The 18,719-nt window shown below is 48.9% G+C and overlaps 2 protein-coding genes across 5 annotated transcripts; one reads left to right on the forward strand and one right to left on the reverse strand.

Annotated features, from left to right (window-relative positions):
* The first annotated feature begins 354 nt into the window (after positions 1 to 354).
* LOC101843854 (intercellular adhesion molecule 5) lies at positions 355 to 12,534 on the forward strand. 4 transcript variants are annotated; one of them, XM_013113226.3, is made up of 8 exons: positions 355 to 437; positions 4,968 to 5,043; positions 6,999 to 7,265; positions 8,495 to 8,815; positions 9,004 to 9,282; positions 9,854 to 10,123; positions 10,723 to 10,965; positions 11,211 to 12,534. In XM_013113226.3, the coding sequence occupies exons 2-8, from the start codon at positions 4,989 to 4,991 to the stop codon at positions 11,420 to 11,422; spliced, it is 1,647 nt and encodes a 548-aa protein (XP_012968680.1). In that variant the 5' UTR covers positions 355 to 437; positions 4,968 to 4,988; the 3' UTR covers positions 11,423 to 12,534. The 4 variants fall into 4 exon arrangements, with proteins under 4 accessions (XP_012968680.1, XP_040605882.1, XP_040605883.1 ...); XM_040749948.1 differs by having other exon boundaries at positions 9,106 to 9,282; XM_040749947.1 differs by lacking the exon at positions 355 to 437 and adding an exon at positions 715 to 1,043.
* A 3,457-nt stretch (positions 12,535 to 15,991) lies between these two features.
* On the reverse strand, positions 15,992 to 17,580 carry Gh1 (growth hormone 1). Its single transcript, NM_001281615.1, is given in 5 exon segments — positions 15,992 to 16,294; positions 16,521 to 16,682; positions 16,836 to 16,952; positions 17,169 to 17,329; positions 17,524 to 17,580. Coding segments are annotated over 5 exon segments (651 nt in total). The 5' UTR covers positions 17,534 to 17,580; the 3' UTR covers positions 15,992 to 16,093.
* Positions 17,581 to 18,719: the final 1,139 nt, after the last annotated feature.

An 18,719-nucleotide genomic window follows, 5' to 3' on the forward strand; every position in this document is an offset into this window, starting at 1 on the left:
GACAGCTGACCTGAGCTAGTGGGAGCTCTCTGACTCTGGGCTGACAGCGGGGAACCTGCATAGGACCAAACTAGGCCCTCTGATCGTGGGCGACAGTAGTGTGGCGCGGACAGACAGTCTGTGGGGCCACTGGCAGTGGGACCAGGATTTATCTACCCCTAGTGCTTGAACTGGCTTTTTGCGGCCCAGGCTCTTTTAAGGTGTTTGGGCCCGCTTCTCCTCTCAGCCAACCAGGTTGAGAGCCTGAGTAGCGTCACGAGTTTCCGGGCAGATCTGGGGAACCCACCGCGCAGCACCGGCGCAGAGCGCCCCCGCCAGGTGCGCGGACCCAACGGTCACAGCGCGCGGCGGTTTGGAGCGCGGTGGCGACGCTGTGGTTCCCGAGCACCCAGGAGCGGCCAGTAAGGCAAGAGGGACGAGCGGACAGCTCCGACTCAGTGAGGATTTGGGTTCTATTTGGTTTGCTTGGGTTCTTGTCGGTTTTTACCTGTGAAATCCAGTGAAGGGTCGGCTGGTGGGCGAGTTCGCCCACATACCTGGCGAACAAGATTCTGTTTCCCACATATTTTTAAATGTTTTAAACAATGTCTTTAAATGCCTTCAGGTCCAGTTGTGTGCACGCCCCAGCCCCAGCTAGAGGGAACCAAGCTCTTTACACCCAAGTGCTTGGGCCACAAGAATTAGCTTATATTTTCTTTGGTTCAGCCTTTGGGAATTGCTAATCGACTATAACGTCTCCAGTCTCTTGGGACCCATCAGCGGATAAAACAAAGAGCCCTTGCCTTCATGGAACTTACCGTCCCCGGGAGAGACACAGGCTAGGAAACTTGGGGAAAGTGTTCCTGTCATACCACCATGCCGCCCCAACCCTAAGCCCGTGTCGAGAGAGACCTTTATTTAGTGGCCAAAGATGGAAGAGCTGGAAACTGCTCGAAATCAACTTCTCAATTCTAAGGAGTGAGGGACTAGAGATGAAGGGTATATCGTGACTGTCAGGGAGGGAGAAAGGTTGGCTGCTGACGGTAGCGATCAAGTTTTCTGAGGTGAGGACTCGGGGTTAGGCCATGCTGCTTAGTTTCGTGGTCTGATGACCACGTAGTCACCGACGCTAGATGACTTTAAAGGAGGATAGGTCAAATTAGTTTCAAGAGGTCCCACCTGTCTTTGTGCAAGTCTGAGTCGAAGTCTGAAGACGGTCGGTCTTTTTATCCTTTCCTGTCACCCTGTCTGAGGCTGGAGTAAAGAGAGTTTTCAGTGGAAGCAGTCTTCAGGGTGTTAAAAACCCAACCTAGGCAACGGATCCCAACACACCTGTCAGGGTTGGAATCTACAGTAGAGCCACTGGGAGACTAACTCTGGACTGCTAAGATGTGTGATCTTCAAAATTCGTGATTTTTAAGTCAACTGAGAGCAAATAAAATCAAGGGGTTTATTTAGGTTTTGTCCCTGGTAACGGCTGTCCAGTATAAATGGGTTAGCAGCAGTGTATACTATAGGAAAGGAAAACCGTAGCATGGACTGAAATTGTGGGTGCCCTTGAGTATACGGGGCACGTGAGAGTCCCAGTCTGGACACATGATGCTGTGGGAGCTGACACAGCACATCCGTGTGAGGTCTGCTCCTCCAGCCCGTCTCCCAGAGTGTGTGCACCCCTGCAATCCCAGCATTAGGGAGGTGGAGGCAGGAGGATCAGGAATTCCAAGTCATCCACAGCTACCTAGCAAGTTCAAGGTCAGCCAGGGCTACATAAGACTTTGTCTTTAAAAAATGGGGGGCGGGGGACAGGATGGGACTGCTCAAGCCATTTAAGTTGGGATGTAATTTACAGAATAAATAAAGGAATTTAGACAGGTCACATGTGTGCTGATAGCGACAGTGAAGGGTTAGAGCTGTGGGCTTGGTAGGCAAGTCAGAGGAGGGCATGGAGTAGCATGGAGCAAAGTGTGTCTGGGAACCTGGTGTGGTGGCACAAATTCAGTGTTTGAGCACTGAGTTCAAGACCAGCCTGAGATACATCCAAGTTAGCCTGGGCTATAGAGCAAGATCCTGTCTCAAAAAAAGAAAACAGAAAAGAGAGAAAGGAAGGAAGGAAGGAAGGAAGGGAAGGTAGGAAGGAAGGAAGAAAAGAAAGAAAGAAAGAAAGAAAGAAAGAAAGAAAGAAAGAAAGAAGACACACGTGTAGGGATGGGTGTGTGTGTGTATGACCAAAACCAACTCTCACTCTCTCCCTGCTTTCTTTGCTGACTTGAGGCACAGACATAAACTAGTAGCAACTACAAGGAAAACCGACCAGTTTGACCGACGTGCGTCTGTTCTTTGAGACAGCGCCTCTCACTGGACCTGGAGCTAGACTGCTGACCAGCCAGACCCAACCATCCTGTCTTGGCCTTTTTCAGGGCTGGGGTTACAGGCTTGCATAGCCACATCCAGCTTTCCATTTGGCGAGTGGGGTTGTGAACTCAGGTCCTCCATATCCCCAACCAATACTTTCTATATCTTGTGTAAAGTTAACAAAACATTTAGAACGTCTACCTCCTCACATTCGAGAGTTTGAACCCAGGGCCTTGGGATGGTGGACAAGCACTCTGTCACTGAGGTACAGCCACCTCACTGTTTTATTACAGCGTTTAGCAACTACCTTTTTACATTTGTCTTTTTACTAAACTTAAATAAAGCTGTTATCTTTTTGTTGTTTTTCGAGACAGGGTCTCACTATGTAGCCCTGGCTGTCCTGGAACTTACTTTATAGACCAGGCTGACCTCTAACTCAAAGAGACCTACCTGCCTCTGCCTCCCGAGTGCTGGGATTAAAGGCGTGCGCCACAACCGCCCACTGTTTCTTCCCCATCTTACTAAGAGCCTGGCATGCTCAACAATACGTTTATAAAAAAACATGGATAACATAACATCTGGCTCATCTGGGGGCTTTGGTGCATTTCCTTCAGAGTTTTTATTCAGCTTGCCTCTGGAAATTCCTTCAGAGTCTAGTTAAGGTATTCTTTAGAATATGTTAAATAATGACAGACCTGAGGAAAGAGATGTAAGTCACTAGAGATAAGTTTGGCAGTTTCTGTGATTAATATCTTTTTCTCTTTTTTGCACATGGAAAAAGGATAATTTAATAATGATTTTTCTTATGTAACTTAAAAGACATTATAAATCACACCCACAGATTTTGAATAATGGTATCATCTCTGGAATAAGCTCATGTCCTCCCAAAGTGTGTTTAGACAGGTTCTCTGTAGCCTTGGCTGGCCTGGAACTCACAGAGATCCATCTACCTCTGAGGCCTCTCAAGTGCTGGGATTAAAGGCATGCACCACCATGCTTAGTTTAAAGTGGTTATTTTGGAAAAGTAATGTTCACTTGGAAGTATTAGTTCTGATATGCCTGAGATATATATATATATATATATATATATATGTATATATATATATATATGACCAAATCCAAAATAAAACAAAACATAACCAACTCCCAAATCAAAAGAAGCAAAAAACCCTTCTTTCAGGCTGGGGACGTAGCTCAGTGTAGAGCGCTTGTCTAGCACAGCAGAAGCTGAGGTTGCCTCCCCATGGAGAAAGAGATAAAGAGGGCAGGATGGGAGGGGTAAAGGAAACTTTCAGAAGAAGTTAGTATTTGTTTTGTTTTGTTTGGAGTGGTTTTGAAAGAAAACACAGGTAAGGTGACTGACCTGAGCATGGACTGGGAAGATGGAGGTGGAAGCCTGTTTGCTGAATGTGGTGGAGAATCGGGGAGAGACGATGGTCTTGAGACGCTTCCTAGAGGTCCTGAAGAAGCCAGGTTGAAACATTTCTCCCTTACATCAGAGAGCAAACTTCCAGTGACTGTGCCCTCTAGATTCAGGGTCACTTTCCACTGAGCAGGGCCAATAAACACTGCAGGATTTCACCTCTCAGTCTAGTAGACAAAGCAGGCTAGTAAAAGGAGAGACACGATAAACCCACCTGGGAAACCATAATCAAACACCCTCCAAACTCACATCAGTTAGACGCAGGAAGTTCTTTCAAAACACCACACTGAGAGGCGCGCACGCACGTGTGTGTGTGTGTGTGTGTGTGTGTGTGTGTGTTCTCCAGTAGTTTCTTTTTCTTTTTTTTCTTTATTATTTTATTTTAATTTTTTGGTTTTTCGAGACAGAGTTTCTCTGTAAGTTTGGAGGCTGTCCTGGAACTCTCTTTGAAGACCAGGCTGGCCCTCAAACTCACAGAGATCCACCTGCCTCTGCCTCCCAAGAGGTGGGATTAAAGGTGTGCACCACCACTGCCTAGCTAAATGTGTTTTGTTTTGTTTGTTTGTTTGTTTAGTTGGGGTTTTTGAGACAGGGTGTAGGTCCTGGCTGTTCTGGAACTTGTTCTGTAGACCAGCCTGGCCTCTCCGGTCCTTTTCTTTTTTGAGATGAAGTAGCCCAGGCTGGCCTCTGATTCTTCAAGGAAGTTAACCTTGAACTCCGGATCCTCCTGTTTCCACCTCAAGGTCTTGACTATAGCAGACTCTGCAGCACATGGCTTCCTTTTGTACATTTTTTTTTTTTGGTTTTTTTGAGACAGGGTTTCTCTGTGGCTTTGGAGGCTGTCCTGGAACTCGCTTGGTAGTCCAGGCTGGTCTCGAACTTACAGAGATCCACCTGCCTCTGCCTCCCGAGTGCTGGGATTAAAGGCGTGCGCCACCAACGCCTGGCCCTTTTGTACATTTTTATTCATAAAATTATTCTCTGGACTGGAGAGTTGGCTCAGAATTGAGAGCACCGGTTGCTCTTGCACAGGTTTGACTCCCAGAAGCTACATGGTGGTTCACAGCCATCTATAACTCCAGTCTCGGGATCCAGCGCCTCCTCTGACCACACAGCACACAAACACACAGCCGGGAAAACACTCAGACCCATAAAGTTTTTATGAAAATGTAATGGCAAAGTCTCCAGCACTTCTTTCTTTTCTTTCCCCCAGCTTTTGGTCTTTCTCCCAAGAATGAAAATGCTTCTGCTTGGTATCTGGACCCTGCTGGCCTTGATCCCTTGTTCAGGTGAGGCTACCTAGAAAAGTGTCTTTAGCCACTGTGTGGCACAGTACACATGCAGAGGGCAATGGGGTGATGCTTAATCTTGGTTGTCAACTTGATGGATCTAGGATCACCTTAGAGACTGGCCTCTGCCCATGCCCATGGGGGATTACCTTGGTTGGGTTAATTGAAGTGGGGAGAGACACACTGTGGGTGGTCCACTCCATTCACTAGGACCCTGCAGTAAGAGGAGAAAGTGAACTGAGCACATACATTCACGCCCCTAACTGGAGATGATGAGCTGTACTGCCATCATTTTATTTTTTTAAGTTGAAAATTTTATTTAGAGACAATGTCCACACCCCAGGCTGACCTCAAACTCCCCATGCTTCTACTTCCTGAGTGTTAGGCTTACAGGCATATGCCATTATGACAGTTTTATACAGATTTAAAATATGTATGTTTATGTGTGTGGATGCTCTGCTGCCTATATGTCTGTGTGTCATGTTTATGCAGTGCCCACAGAGGAGGGCCTCAGGGCTCTAGGACTGGAGTTGCAGATGACTGTGAGCCACCATGTGGTGCTGGGAATTGAATTCAGGTCCTTTGGAAGAGCAGCCAGTGCTCTTAACCACGGAGCCATCTCTCCAGCCCAGTTTTATACTGGGGATCGAACTCTGGGGTTTGTGCATGTTAGTCAAGCAATGGACCAGCACCTCCTTTATCTTCTCAAAAATACTTTCCTAAATGACAGATTTTCAGGGAACAAAATATATATATATATTTTCCTTGGGGCTGGAGAGATAGCTGAGCAGCAAAGAGCAAGGTTGCTCTTGCAGAGGCCCTAGACTTAGTCCTCAGGACCCATGTTGCTATTGACAACCGTTCTGTACTGTTCCAGGGACCCAGCATCCTCCTCTGCCCTCCTCAGGCACCACACATACAACTGCTGCATAGATACATGCAGGACCCTCTGCAACTCCAGTCCCAGAACCCTGAGGCCCTCCTCTGTGGGCACTGCAGGAACATGACACACAGATGTATAGGCAGCAGAGCATCCACACACACAAACATACATATTTTAAATCTGTATAAAACTGTCTAAAGGTCCTACTGCTTCCATAGTGCCACCTGCTGGCAACAAGCTTCTAGCACATGGGCTTCTGGAGACATTTAAGATCCAATTCGTAGCTGGGCATTGGTGGCACATGCCTTTAATCCCAGCACTCAGGAGGCAGAGGCAGGTGGATCTCTGTGAGTTTGAGGCCAGCCTGGTCTACAGAGCGAGTTCCAGGAGAGCCTCCAAAGCTACACAGAGACACCCTGTCTCAAACAAACAAACAAAACAAAACAAAAGAGATCCAAACCATAATATATAGATTAAACTTGCAAATGTTGAAAACATTCCTTTTCATGGTATCACAAAGTAAAGTGGTGTAATCTCTGAGAATAGATAGAAAATTCTACGGGAGATAAGTAAGCAAGCGGGCTTCCCTGAGTCACTAGTACTCATGGCTGTGGGTATAGAAGGGTCCCATGAGGCTGTTTTGTTGTCAGGCAGATCTCCAGGTCCCATCTTCACTAGCGGGTAGTCACTCTGTCAGAGCGGGAATCCAGGCTCTGCAGTTTTAGTCATTCCTGGCCATAAGTACTTGAGAGAAATATTGCTTTGCAGTAGAAGAACAAAGACCCCATTAGGGTGTTTAGTGCATGAGCCCAGAGAGTGGCTAAGGCCTCTGAGAGCTTCCCTGGGCATGGCTTTCAGCACCTCCTTAGACTCTGTGATAAAAATCTAGACCCCAGGGCAGAGGAGCAGGAGACCGAGGTCGGGATTAAGGTTTGATTACAGGTTTATTCTTCAGATCCCGAGCAGGTTCCCTCTTCTCCAGCCTAGATCTGATGGAGAGAGCATCCATCAGAGTTCATGCTGCTCTCCTTCCTGGTCCTCACCAGCTTTTGGCTTGTGTGCTTCCTTTCAGGGACCACAGAAGAGATATTTGAAGTGTCTGTTTGGCCAAATCCGGCCCTGGTGAAGTTTGGACAGTCGCTAACTATCAACTGCAGCACCACCTGCCCAGATCCTGGGCCCAGTGGAATCGAGACCTTCTTCAAGAAAACCCAGCTGGCCAAAGGGCCTCAGTGGAAGGAGTTCCTGCTGGAGGACATCACAGAGGACTCTGTCCTGCAGTGCTTCTTCTCCTGTGCAGGGGTCCAGAAGGACGCGGTGCTTGACATCACCATGTACCGTGAGTGTCCAGAGGAGAGGAGCGGAAAACAAAACATGCATCTTCTCCAGGGAAGACTTAGACAGGGGTCTTACTTAAAGGAGAGAAACAACCCCACCCTGGCCCCCAAGTAGAGATTCAGTCACACCGTCAGGATTCTCTCCCTTTGAAGAGGCTGTCTTCTGAGTGTCCACCATTAGCCATGTGGCATACTTAAGAATACACAGAAGATATGGGGAGCAGACGCTAAAAATGCCAGTTTCTGAGTGACCAGGCAAGTGTAAAATTAATGCCAGTTTATTTGTTGCCAGCTCTCCAGGGATTGCTGGACTTAAAAGACTTAAAACAGTCTTTTAAGCTGGGTAGTTAGAGAAGGCTATGGTCCAAGCCGTTCCCAACACCTCGGGAGAGAGGTTGTTGGGACTGGTAAACCGGGTCCTACAGGGAGCCATCTTGCATAGCAAAGATAAGAATGAGTGGAAGAAGCCGGGCGTTGGTGGTGGACGCCTTTAATCCCAGCACTCAGGAGGCAGAGGCAGGCGGATCTCTGTGAGTTCGAGGCCAGTCTGGTCTACAGAGTGAGTTCCAGGACAGCCTCCAAAGCCACAGAGAAACCCTGCCTCGGAAAAAAACCGAAAAAAAAAAAAGAATGAGTGGAAGAAAACACACACACACCACACACACACACACCATACACACACCCCCCACACACACACCACACACACACACACCACACACATACACACATACACACAGACACACATCACACACCACACACACCACACACACACACACACACACATCACACACCACACATATACCCCCACATACACCCCCACCACACACACACACATACACACCACACACACACCACATACACACCACACACACATATCACACACACACCACACAATACACCACACACCACAGCCCCCCCCACACCACACACACACACACACACACACACACACACACACACACATACACACACACCACCACCACCACCACCAAGCTTCTCATGCCTCTAAAACATCACTGATAAGAGATAAAAAGTTCCAGAATGGTCGGAAAATTCAAAACAAGGAACTTCCTCTTAGATGTCACAATTCTTGGCCATGGCCACCTTCGGTGAACAGAGAGTGGGAGATTGATTTAGCGAATGAAGCCTTAAGGGTAGTGGTCACTTCCTGCACTGTCATTTCTTTCTGGAGGTGAGCTGCCTCACCAAGGCTTGTCTTTTTGTCTTAAAGAGCCACCAGAGCAGGTGATCCTGGACTTACAGCCCGAGTGGGTAACCACGGAGGAAGCTTTCACAGTGAAGTGTCACGTGCCTAGTGTGGCACCCCTGCAGAGCCTCACCCTCACCCTGCTCCAGGGTGACCAAGAACTACACAGAAAGGACTTCATGAGTGCATCTGCGGCATCCCAAAGAGCTGAAGTTGCTGTCAATGTCAGAGCCCAACGGGAGAACGACAAGTGCAATTTCTCCTGCCGCGCAGAGCTGGACCTGAGCCCACAAGGTGGAGGGCTGTTTCATGGCAGCTCAGCCACCAAGGAGCTCCGGATCTTTGGTGAGTCAGAGTCCAGGCATGAAGAGAGTCCAGGGTCTGTCTTGCCTCTGGGGACCCTGTCCCCACATGTTTAGGAAGCGAGGGTGACTGGAACCCACCTCTAATTCACCATTCCCTGCCGTGGGGTCCTATGTGACACGTGACTTACAGCTTTCCTTCTTTCCTTCCTTTTCCCAATTGCTTGGCAGAATTCTCTCAGAGTCCGCAGATTGGGGTGTCTTCACTCCTGGAGGTTGGGGTGGCAGAGACCGTGAGCTGTGAAGTGACTAGGGTGTTTCCTGCCCAGGAAGCTGTCTTCCGGATGTTCCTGGAAGACCAGGAGCTGAGCCCCTTCTCCTCCTGGAAGGGGGATGCAGCATGGGCTAGTGCCACCATTCTTGCAATGGAGACGGGAGACCAGGAGCTGACCTGCCTTGTGTCTCTGGGTCCCGTGGAGCAGAAAGTCAGGAGACCAGTTCATGTCTACAGTACGTGACCACCTCTCTTCCCACACTGGGGGCTGCTAAGGAGAGTTTGCACACTAGTGTTCTGTGGATTGGGCTGTAGATATTTATCCTGCTAACCTTTGCTGGGTGTCTTCTTAAGTGAATGCTAGCTTAGCTTTCATCTTTCTCTGACAGAGGTGGGTTAGGGACCTGCATTATGATGGTAGCTTTATGTGGCTTCTGTCCTCAGTTTCCTAACCTATCCTGCGTATTGGGCAATTGCAGATGCTTGAACTTCAATCTAGAATAAGCGTTTGAGCTGAGTAAGAAACCTGTATGATGAGAAGACATCTTACTGTCCTTGCAGGAGAGACATAGCCAAATGGGGGCATGCTGTATTGTTGGAAGGGAGCTCTTCTCAGTCCTCAAGCCATCTTGTGGCTCCCTGTCTTCAGCCTTTACAAAAACATTACATTAATGCTATCCAAAGTCTCTCCTCTGTCATTGTCATTTGCCCAAGGGAGACCTCCAGCAACAAGAGGACAGGAGCAGCCACCTATTGAAATTTCCAGTTTTTAAAACATGCCCACTGTTGTTTTTCCTTTCTTTGTAGGTTTCCCTCCACCAATTCTGGAGGTAGAGGATGCTTACCCTCTGGCAGGGACAGACGTTAATGTGACCTGCTCAGGTCATGTGTTAACATCACCTAGCCCTACTCTTCGGCTTGAGGGAGCCCCAAATCTCTCTGCTCCCGGGGAGTCTGCCTGGCTTCTGTTTACTGCCAGGGAGGAAGATGATGGCCGGAATCTCTCCTGTGAGGCCTCTCTGGAGGTGCAGGGCCGGCGACTGCTCAAAACCACCGAGATCCAGCTTCATGTGTTATGTGAGTAGAGGACCTGCTGGCCCTTGACAAGGCAGGGACGCCTGGCTTCCCTTCTTGGCTGGTAGCTTCGTTAGTAAAGAGGCTGCAAGTTTCTAATTCAGAACTCCAGAGAAGAAGAAAAAAGGAACACGCCTAAGCTTGTCTTTGCCCTCGGGAAAGTGCGTGGGGTCAAAATGGGGATTGCACCCAGAAAGGCAAGTGGTTCTGGTGGTCAGACACCTTTAGTGAGAGCCAGTGCCTGGGAGACAGCTGAGGCTGATGCTAAGGAGTGAAGCCTGCAAAAATTCCAAAGCACAGTCTGTGTTTCGGAAAATGAGGAAATTCTTATTTCCGAGTTCACTCCTTACCCATTGTGAAGCCCTGAGTCCCACCAATGGAACCGCGTTACTTAGCCTGAGTCCATCAATATGTCCTAGGCTGCACCTCATAATCCTTGCCACAGGGAAGGGAGGAGGATGAGCTTGGTTCTAAGCAGGGAGTTGATTGTGTTTTCCTTGGTTTGAGGGAACAACATTTGAGCTAAGGAGGGGAAGGACTCTGAAGGGAAGTGAGAAGGGAGCAGGACGAAGAACTAGGCTCCTTTGGGGACTCTTTTGCAGACAAGCCTCGGTTTGAGGAATCCAGCTGCCCTGGCAACCAGATATGGGTAGAAGGGATGGATCAGATGCTTGCCTGCATCCCAGAGGGAAACCCCGCCCCAGCTCTGGTGTGTATCTGGAATGGGGTGATCATCGACCTTGATGTTCCGCAGAAGGCCACCCAGAACCACACTGGAACCTACTGCTGCACAGCCACTAACCAGCTAGGCTCTGTCAGCAAAGACATTGCTGTAATTGTCCAAGGTACCTGCACCAGCTGCCAGCCTTGGGTTAGAAAGCACCCCGCCCCCATGTGTGCCCAGATTTGGGATTCTCACAAATGTGGAGGGAGACAAGATGCTCCTGGGCTGGAGGACATGTGTCTGAGAAGTGGGCTTGGTGCTGTGGGGTGGAATGCTTTTCTTGTCCTTAGCCCTGATGCTGTGGGGTGGAATGCTTTTCTTGTCCTTAGCCCACCCTCCCCAGTTCTGTCTTCTGTGCCTACACAGGACTGCATGAAGGGATCACCTCCTCCACCATCTTCATCATCATCATCTCCACCCTTGGCATGGCCGTGATCACCATAACACTGTATCTGAACTACCAGCCCTGCAAAAGAAACAGGAGGAAACGGGCCCCTAGGCAGAGAGAGCAGAACAAAGATGAGGAAAGCCAGTTCGCTGACATACAGGCAGAAGAGTGCAGCTCACATTATTGCTGACCAGAAACAGTGAGACTCCAGCTACCAGCGTTTTATGAGGAGGAAAGAGTAGATCACGGAGGAGGAAGAGATAGAATATGAGGCTGTATTCTCCTGTCTTCTCCTGTCTCCTCAAACAGGGTTTCAGGGCTGCACCAGGTCATCTGGAGCTTACCTTTCTCTTATGAGTTAATTCCAGTTTCTAGAAATTCAGTCTGATTGTTCTGACCAGCGGTAGAGCCTGCCACTCCTTACTGTGTTTACTGCCCACTGGAGCATGCGGAAGGCTTTGCCCCGTCCCTCATTCCCACTGCCCACTCCTCAAACAGCAAATGAGAAAGATCATCAGTAATCCCCTGGAGAACATGGCTCAGGGGTCCCTGATGACTAACTAGGAGCTGCATATGTAGTTCAGGGAGAAGACTCCTTAGGGGTCGGCAGCAAATAAGTGGGCAGGGATCAGAACTCTGTGCCCTGTCCACATCCCCTGCTTCTCATACAGTGCCGATGACATCATAAGGGGTGCTGGGTGGTTAAGCTTCACCCCAGGAACCCCCTGCAACTTCACATTTAGACAGAGAAGTAGCTTAGTTAGTTTATAGCCAAACAAAAAACCTAGGGCTTACTATGCAGCACAAGATGGCCTCAGACTTGTGATCCTCCAGCCTCAGCCTCCTGAGAGCTGGGATGAGAAGGATACACTGTCACTCCCTAACTTTTTGTAGGGGAGGGGGCTTTACAATACAAGGTAAAATCCTTCCATGAAACTGGTCAATAGGTCAAGGGTGTCACACTCTGAATTCCTTTTTGTAAAAGCCTCACATCTGTTCTCCATCTCCACAAAGAACTGCCTGCTTTCATCTTCTGCAAACAAATCCCCTGGGATGGAGGCTCATAAACTCCACGGCGGAGTGTGTGCTTAACACGCAGATGGGTCTCAGCTCTGTCACACCCCGATCCTGTGTGCCACCACATGCTTTAGCAGTTCAGCTTCCTCCACTGCCCTTTGAAAGGAGTGTGTCCACCTTGGTGAAGGCTTGAAGAATCAAGTCAGGCCTCTCCTCCAGAGCTGCCATGAACTGTTTACTGAGACGTTAGCTGTGATAAAAATAAAATGGATTTTGTGATATCTATTTATTCTTCCTTTATGTCATAATTGAAAGCTTTTATATGAAGCCGAATGGTTGCATTCCAGAACTCTGAGGAGAGCTTCCATTTGGCAACCCGAGTGGTCAGTCTAGGGCAAGCAATGTCTTGGCACCAGTCAGAATCCCGGTTTTCCCACCCTCACAACTAAAGCATGCTCCACATGATGCAGTGTCAGACACCAAAGGTGTCTCCCTCCTTCCTGGACACCCACAGAGGCACAGTGGTAAACTGCTGTCCCTGCCTCTACAAACTTATAATCTGTGAGGGATTTGCTCACTTTCTGTCACCGTGACAAATATCAGGTATGCCAACCTACAAGAAAGAACGATTCCTACTATAGTTAGAAGTTTTCCATCTGTGGTCACATGACTATGACCTTTAGGCCTGTATCTAGGCAGTACATCATGGTGGAAGCAGGTAGAGCAAAAAGAGAAACGAGATATCGCCAGGGATCCCCTCAGGACCTTTCACCAGGCCCCAGCTTGTTTCATTGTTTCCCAATAGTCCACGGTCTGGGGGCCCTTAAGACATGGGCCTTCGGGGATCCATATCCAACTGAAGGCACACTGGTTCCTAGGACCAGAAGAGTTGTTTTGTATGTTCAGAGCAAGTATTCCCCCAAAGACCACCTCAATGCCAGTTTCCACACTGGGTTTGGTAGCTCTCACTCTCTACCAACACGTGAATCTCATACAATTTTATCTTCTCAAAGTGAGCAAAGGGGAAAACATTAGGAAGCAGGTCTAAGACAGACACACAGAACATCCCAATCCAGGGACCCCAGCTGTTTTAATGTCCTGGATCAGCTGCATCATCAGCACCAGTCACATCTGTAAATGCCACCCAGGAACCCCTAAGGCACATGAACCAAAAAAAAAAAAAAAAAAAAAGAAAGAAAGAAAGAAAGAAAGAAAGAAAGAAAGAAAAGACGATGTCACTGACTTTCTAGTTCCAGCAAGTGGAGCTAGAGGTTCAGCCTGCTGTGACTTCTCACTGCCACATGGTGCCACTGTTAGCAGATGGCCCCTTGGGTTAGCTTCCATGGATCTCAAATGATCCTGGGGACTCATGCCCGGCTTCCCATGGTTAGATTTCTCATAGGTTAGTGCCCTTGTCTCTTCCCATAGTAAAGCTCTTTGCTTTTGTTTCTTACACATGGCCTTTCTATGGAACCCTGGCTGGCCTGGAAAGTGCTATGTAGACCAGGTTGGTCTTGAATACACGAAGATCTACTACTGTCTCTGCCTCCTGAGTACTGGCATTAAAGGTGTGCACCATCACACCCGGTGCATAAGTCTATACTTTGAAAACCCAAGAAGACAATTGTTAACAATATTGACACCTGCGCCTGGTCAGGCTGTTCCCAGGGGTCAGAGTAGGAGGATTAGAGACGACATTCCCATATGCTACTGAAGGGTAGGAGAGCAGGGGAAAGACACGTTTGCTACTCTTAGTGGGTACCAGCTTACGAATGAAAGTCCAGACATTCATCTCCTCTGTCCCCCATGTGTCCTCACTAACTCATCACAATCTATCTCCAAAATGCATTGCATGTCTTGCAGTTGTTACTCTGTGTTCATTAACTGACACACCCCTGCTTCAATCAGAATAGTTTAATGGAATAAATTGTTTTGGGTTTTTCAGCTCAGAGAAGCCAAGATACAACGTTGCCCCATTGTTCTGAAATCCTGCTGCCACTTGAGTTTGGCACCAACAAGATCAGAGTTATCTACCTAAGGGGCATTGGTGCATAGTTAGAAGAAAAAGCTTGGCAGTGACAGAACAGCTGTGGTTGGAGGGTCAGAGGATCACAGCGGACTCGCCTTCCAGTGTAGAAAGGCTCTGCCTCTGTCACTTTCTGTTTCCTAGCTGTACTCGCTCCCAATGTTTGAGAATTCAGTTTCACCTGTATGTCTGGATGTCCCTACCTCAGAGTGTTTTAGAGGCCTATTTCCCCATGGTAAATGGTGACAAGGTCAGAGGAGCCCACATTTAGCTAGGCCCTCAGTTCTTCAGTGTGATACAGGTTCCTACCCTCCCATGATGTAGCCTTCCCTCACGCAGAAGCCTGGTGCCAATTGTAGCTTATCCCTACCCAATGAGCTTTCATCACGAATGTGTTTCTCTATCTGATACCTATTTGTGTGTGTGTGTGAGTGTGTGTGTGTGTGTGTGTGTGTGTGTGAGTGAGTGCAGTACACATGTATGTGCGTGCTTATGCTGACAAAAGGACAACTTCAGCTGTCATTCCTGGGACACTGTATATCTTGTTTTATGAGACAGGGACTCTCACTGGCCTGGAATTCACAAAGTGAGCAGGGAGCTGCCTGTTTCTGCCTCCCCGGTACAGGAGTTGATAATCGCATGCCATCGCACTCAGGTTTTGTTGTTGTGGTTTTTGTTTGCTAACATAGATTTTGGAAATTGAACTCAGGTCTTCATGCTTGCAAGCCGAACACCACCTGAGCTGTCTGTCCCTCAGCCCCACCTGGTACCCGCTGGAGTTACTAGGGCAATCTTCCTCCTAGAATCTTTCTTCCACCCCCTTATGTAGTTTAATTCGGACCTGCTGGTTCTGATTGTTTCAAACCCATTTGTTTTGTTTCTGTTTAAGAGAAAGCCTTGCTATAAAGAATAAGCTAGTCTAGATCTCAATGTGTAGACTAGGCTAGCCTCAGACTCGCAGCCATCCTCCAACCTCAGCCTCTTAAATGCTGGGAGTACAGTTGTGCGCCACCACGCCCAGCTTCCAAACTCATTTTTTAAAAATGAAAATGCCTCTTCTCCAAGAGCTGGATTTGTTTATTTTTTTAAAGATTTATTTATTTATTATGAATACAACATCCTGCCTCCATGTATGTCTGCACGCCAAAGAGGGCACCAGATCTCATTAGGAATGGTTGTGAGCCACCATGTGGTTGTTGAGAATTGAACTTGGGACCTCTGGAAGAACAGCCAGTGCTCTTAACCTCTGAGCCATCTCTCCAGCCTCCAAACCCGTTTGTGAATTGCCTCCATTTTTCATGGGTAGTCGATACAAATGAAAGCCTGTCTTCAGATTGATCACAACAGTGGTTCCGGGATTTTATTCGTGTTTTCTCTCTTAAAGATGTTTTCCTTTTGCTCCTCTGTCTCATTTTCAAGCCCTCCTAATTTTAGGGGCTGTTCAGTCTTCCTGATTCTGATTGGAGGAGGAATAAATACCTCTGAGTGCTTTACGGGAGTGACCTACGACCTTGTCGGCTTGTGACTGTCCAGAGAGCTGGGATTTTGACAATGGAGTGGGAGCAGGCTCGTCATGTAATAGGGAAAGTGATGTGTTGACTCTATTTGGTCCAGGGAGACAGGGCTGCTCTTCCAGAAGCCCACAGGCAGGTCGGCTTCTAGGACGCTTTGACACCACCCTTCCATCCCGCAAAAGAAATACATCTAGCCAAGCAATATGATGCATCTTAATTTTATTAGGGCGAAGCATAGGGATGGGCAGTTGCTAGGGCAAAGGGAGGCGCTGGGGGAGTACAGCAGAGACACCGTAGTGCCCTGCTAGAAGGCACAGCTGCTTTCCACAAAGCGACGGCACTTCATGACCCGCAGGTAGGTCTCAGCCTTGTGCAGGTCCTTCTTGAAGCAGGAGAGCAACCCGTAGTTTTTGAGCAGAGCGTCATCACTGCGCATGTTGGTGTCAAACTTGTCATAGGTTTGCTTGAGGATCTGCCCAACATGGGGACTGCCATCTTCCAGCTCCTGCAGGGGAGAGGAAGGGGAGAGGCAGAGGAGAGGAATCTTGGGAGCTGTGCCCTCCCCGACTCCAGGACCTAGAGAAAGACCTAGAAGCTTCATAAGCAGAAATGAGTAAGATGTCCTCTCAAGTGTCAAGGCCTGACGGGTAAACAGAGAACAGCAGTGAGCCCCCAGCTAGGCTCCAGGCAGAGGCAAACGACAGCGTGGTCCACCCCAGTGGCCTCCTCACCTGCATCAGAGCCTGGATGCCCTCTTCCAGGTCCTTGAGCTTCTCGTAGACGCGGTCTGAGGTTCCGAACATCAGGCTGTTGGTGAAGATTCTACTGAGGAACTGCACAGGTCCCAGCCATGACTGGATGAGCAGCAGCGAGAAGCGAAGCAATTCCATGTCCTGAGAAGACAGGGTGTGTGGAGTGGATTGCCTAGTGACCTCTGCCTGGGACTCCAGGGTTGCCTCAGCTTCAGGGAAAAGGTGATCCCTGGCCTGGGGTACAGGTAGGGTTACAGTGGGGAAGAGAGAATTTGTGCAGACAAAACTACTCACGCTTCTCTGTTGGGCCTCCTCCTTGCCTGTGGGGGCTGGGATGGTCTCTGAGAAGCAGAACGCAGTCTGGGCATTCTGGATGGAATAGCGCTGTCCCTCAGGGATGTACGCACGCTCCTGGACGAAGAGCAGTCACTGAGGGTAAGCTTGTAGCTCGCTGTCATCGCTACCTTACAGAGGACCCCCTCCCACTCCGTTATGGTTCATCTTGACAGCATTGGCTTAAGACCCCGACCCCTCAGTTTCCTCCTATGGCTTCCTGTTTTCCGGGGGCAGGGGTCTGCCCCTTCCTGCTTCCACAGTGAGGCAGCCACCCCTCTCTGGGGAACTCACAAACTCTTTGTAGGTGTCAGCAGCCAGCTGGTGCAGATGCTGGGCTCGGAGCACGGCATTGGCAAACAGACTGGACAAGGGCATGGCAGGGAAGGCACCAGCCTCCTGAGGCCAGAGCAGGCAGAGCAGGGTGAAGGTCAGGAGCCGGGAGGTCTGGGAGTCTAGAGAGAGACAGGAGGGCAGAAAAAAAAAAAAAAACTGAGAACGGTGGCCGGTCTCTCCCAGTTCCCACAGGGACCCAGGGTGTCTCCAACATGGGCAGAAGTTGGACTGCACTCGCTTTAGAAGCCTCAAATCCATCCTCAGGACCCCTTGGTCCACACCACACCCAGCTGGATGCAGCGAGGGTGCTTACCTGCAGCCATTGCCGGGCAGTGATCGGTCCACAAGACCCTGAGCAGTTTGGGATCTGGTCTCTAGGATCCTGAGTTCGGTCTCTTGCATGCCCCTTTTATACCCTACCTGTTTTCCCCAACCCCAAGGCCCCTGCCTTTTTCCTATACATTTATTCATGGGTTGGGGCCACTGACAGCTTGTGCTGATGGATAATTTAGAGGCTCCTCCCACTCACCGTGTTCCCACTCCTCTCCTTCGGTCACGTCCCCAGCCTTATCTTTCCATCGCCACCTTTGCCAGGTTTGTGCGCATTGGTTATGCAAGATCTCAGCTACAGAGACCACCCAATGTGTCCCTTGGAAAGCATGCTGAGTCCAGGGCCAGGGTACCCTGGCAGGGCGCTGTTGTTTGTTCACTGGGATGCGGGGCAACAGAGTCCCTTCAAAAGGCATCGTCCCCATCAATGTTTCTTCTTAAATTGCGTTCATTTATGTGTGTGTGTCCTCAAGTGTGTGTCCTCAAGTGTGTGCATGTAGCGATCAGAAGATAACTGGAATTGATTCCATCATGTGGGTCCCGGGGAATGAACTCAGTATCAGGCTTGGCTGCAGGGGCCTTCACCTCCTGGGTCTTCTTCTTCTTCTTCTTCTTCTTCTTCTTCTTCTTCTTCTTCTTCTTCTTCTTCTTCTTCTTCTTCTTCTTCTTCTTCTTCTTCTTCTTCTTCTTCTTCTTCTTCTTCTCCTTCTCCTTCTCCTTCTCCTTCTCCTTCTCCTTCTCCTTCTCCTTCTCCTTCTCCTTCTCCTTCTCCTTCTCCTTCTCCTTCTCCTCCTTCTCCTTCTCCTTCTCCTTCTCCTTGGCTTTGGAATCTGATTTGGAACTGGCTCTGTAGACCAGCCTGGCCTCAAACTTACAGAGATCCACCTGTGTTCTTTTCTTCTTGAGTGCGTGGTTCCCTAAATCCACCACATAAATACATGTGCTGGCTTTATAGAGATGGTCTGTATGCTAAGAGAGCTTGATGTTCTACCAGAGGACCTGTATTTGGTTCCCAGCACCCATGACAAGTGGGTCATAACCACCTGTAACTCCAGCTCTAGGGGGTCTGACGCCCTCTTCTGGCCTCCATGAGCACTCACACACGTGTGGCATAGACTCACACACTTGCACACCAATAAAAATAAAATTAACCTTTAAAAAAAAGAAAGAGAAGCCGGG

The sequence above is a fragment of the Mesocricetus auratus genome, unplaced genomic scaffold (assembly GCF_017639785.1).
Source record: "Mesocricetus auratus isolate SY011 unplaced genomic scaffold, BCM_Maur_2.0 Super-Scaffold_100007, whole genome shotgun sequence".
In the NCBI taxonomy this organism is placed as follows: Eukaryota; Metazoa; Chordata; class Mammalia; order Rodentia; family Cricetidae; genus Mesocricetus; species Mesocricetus auratus.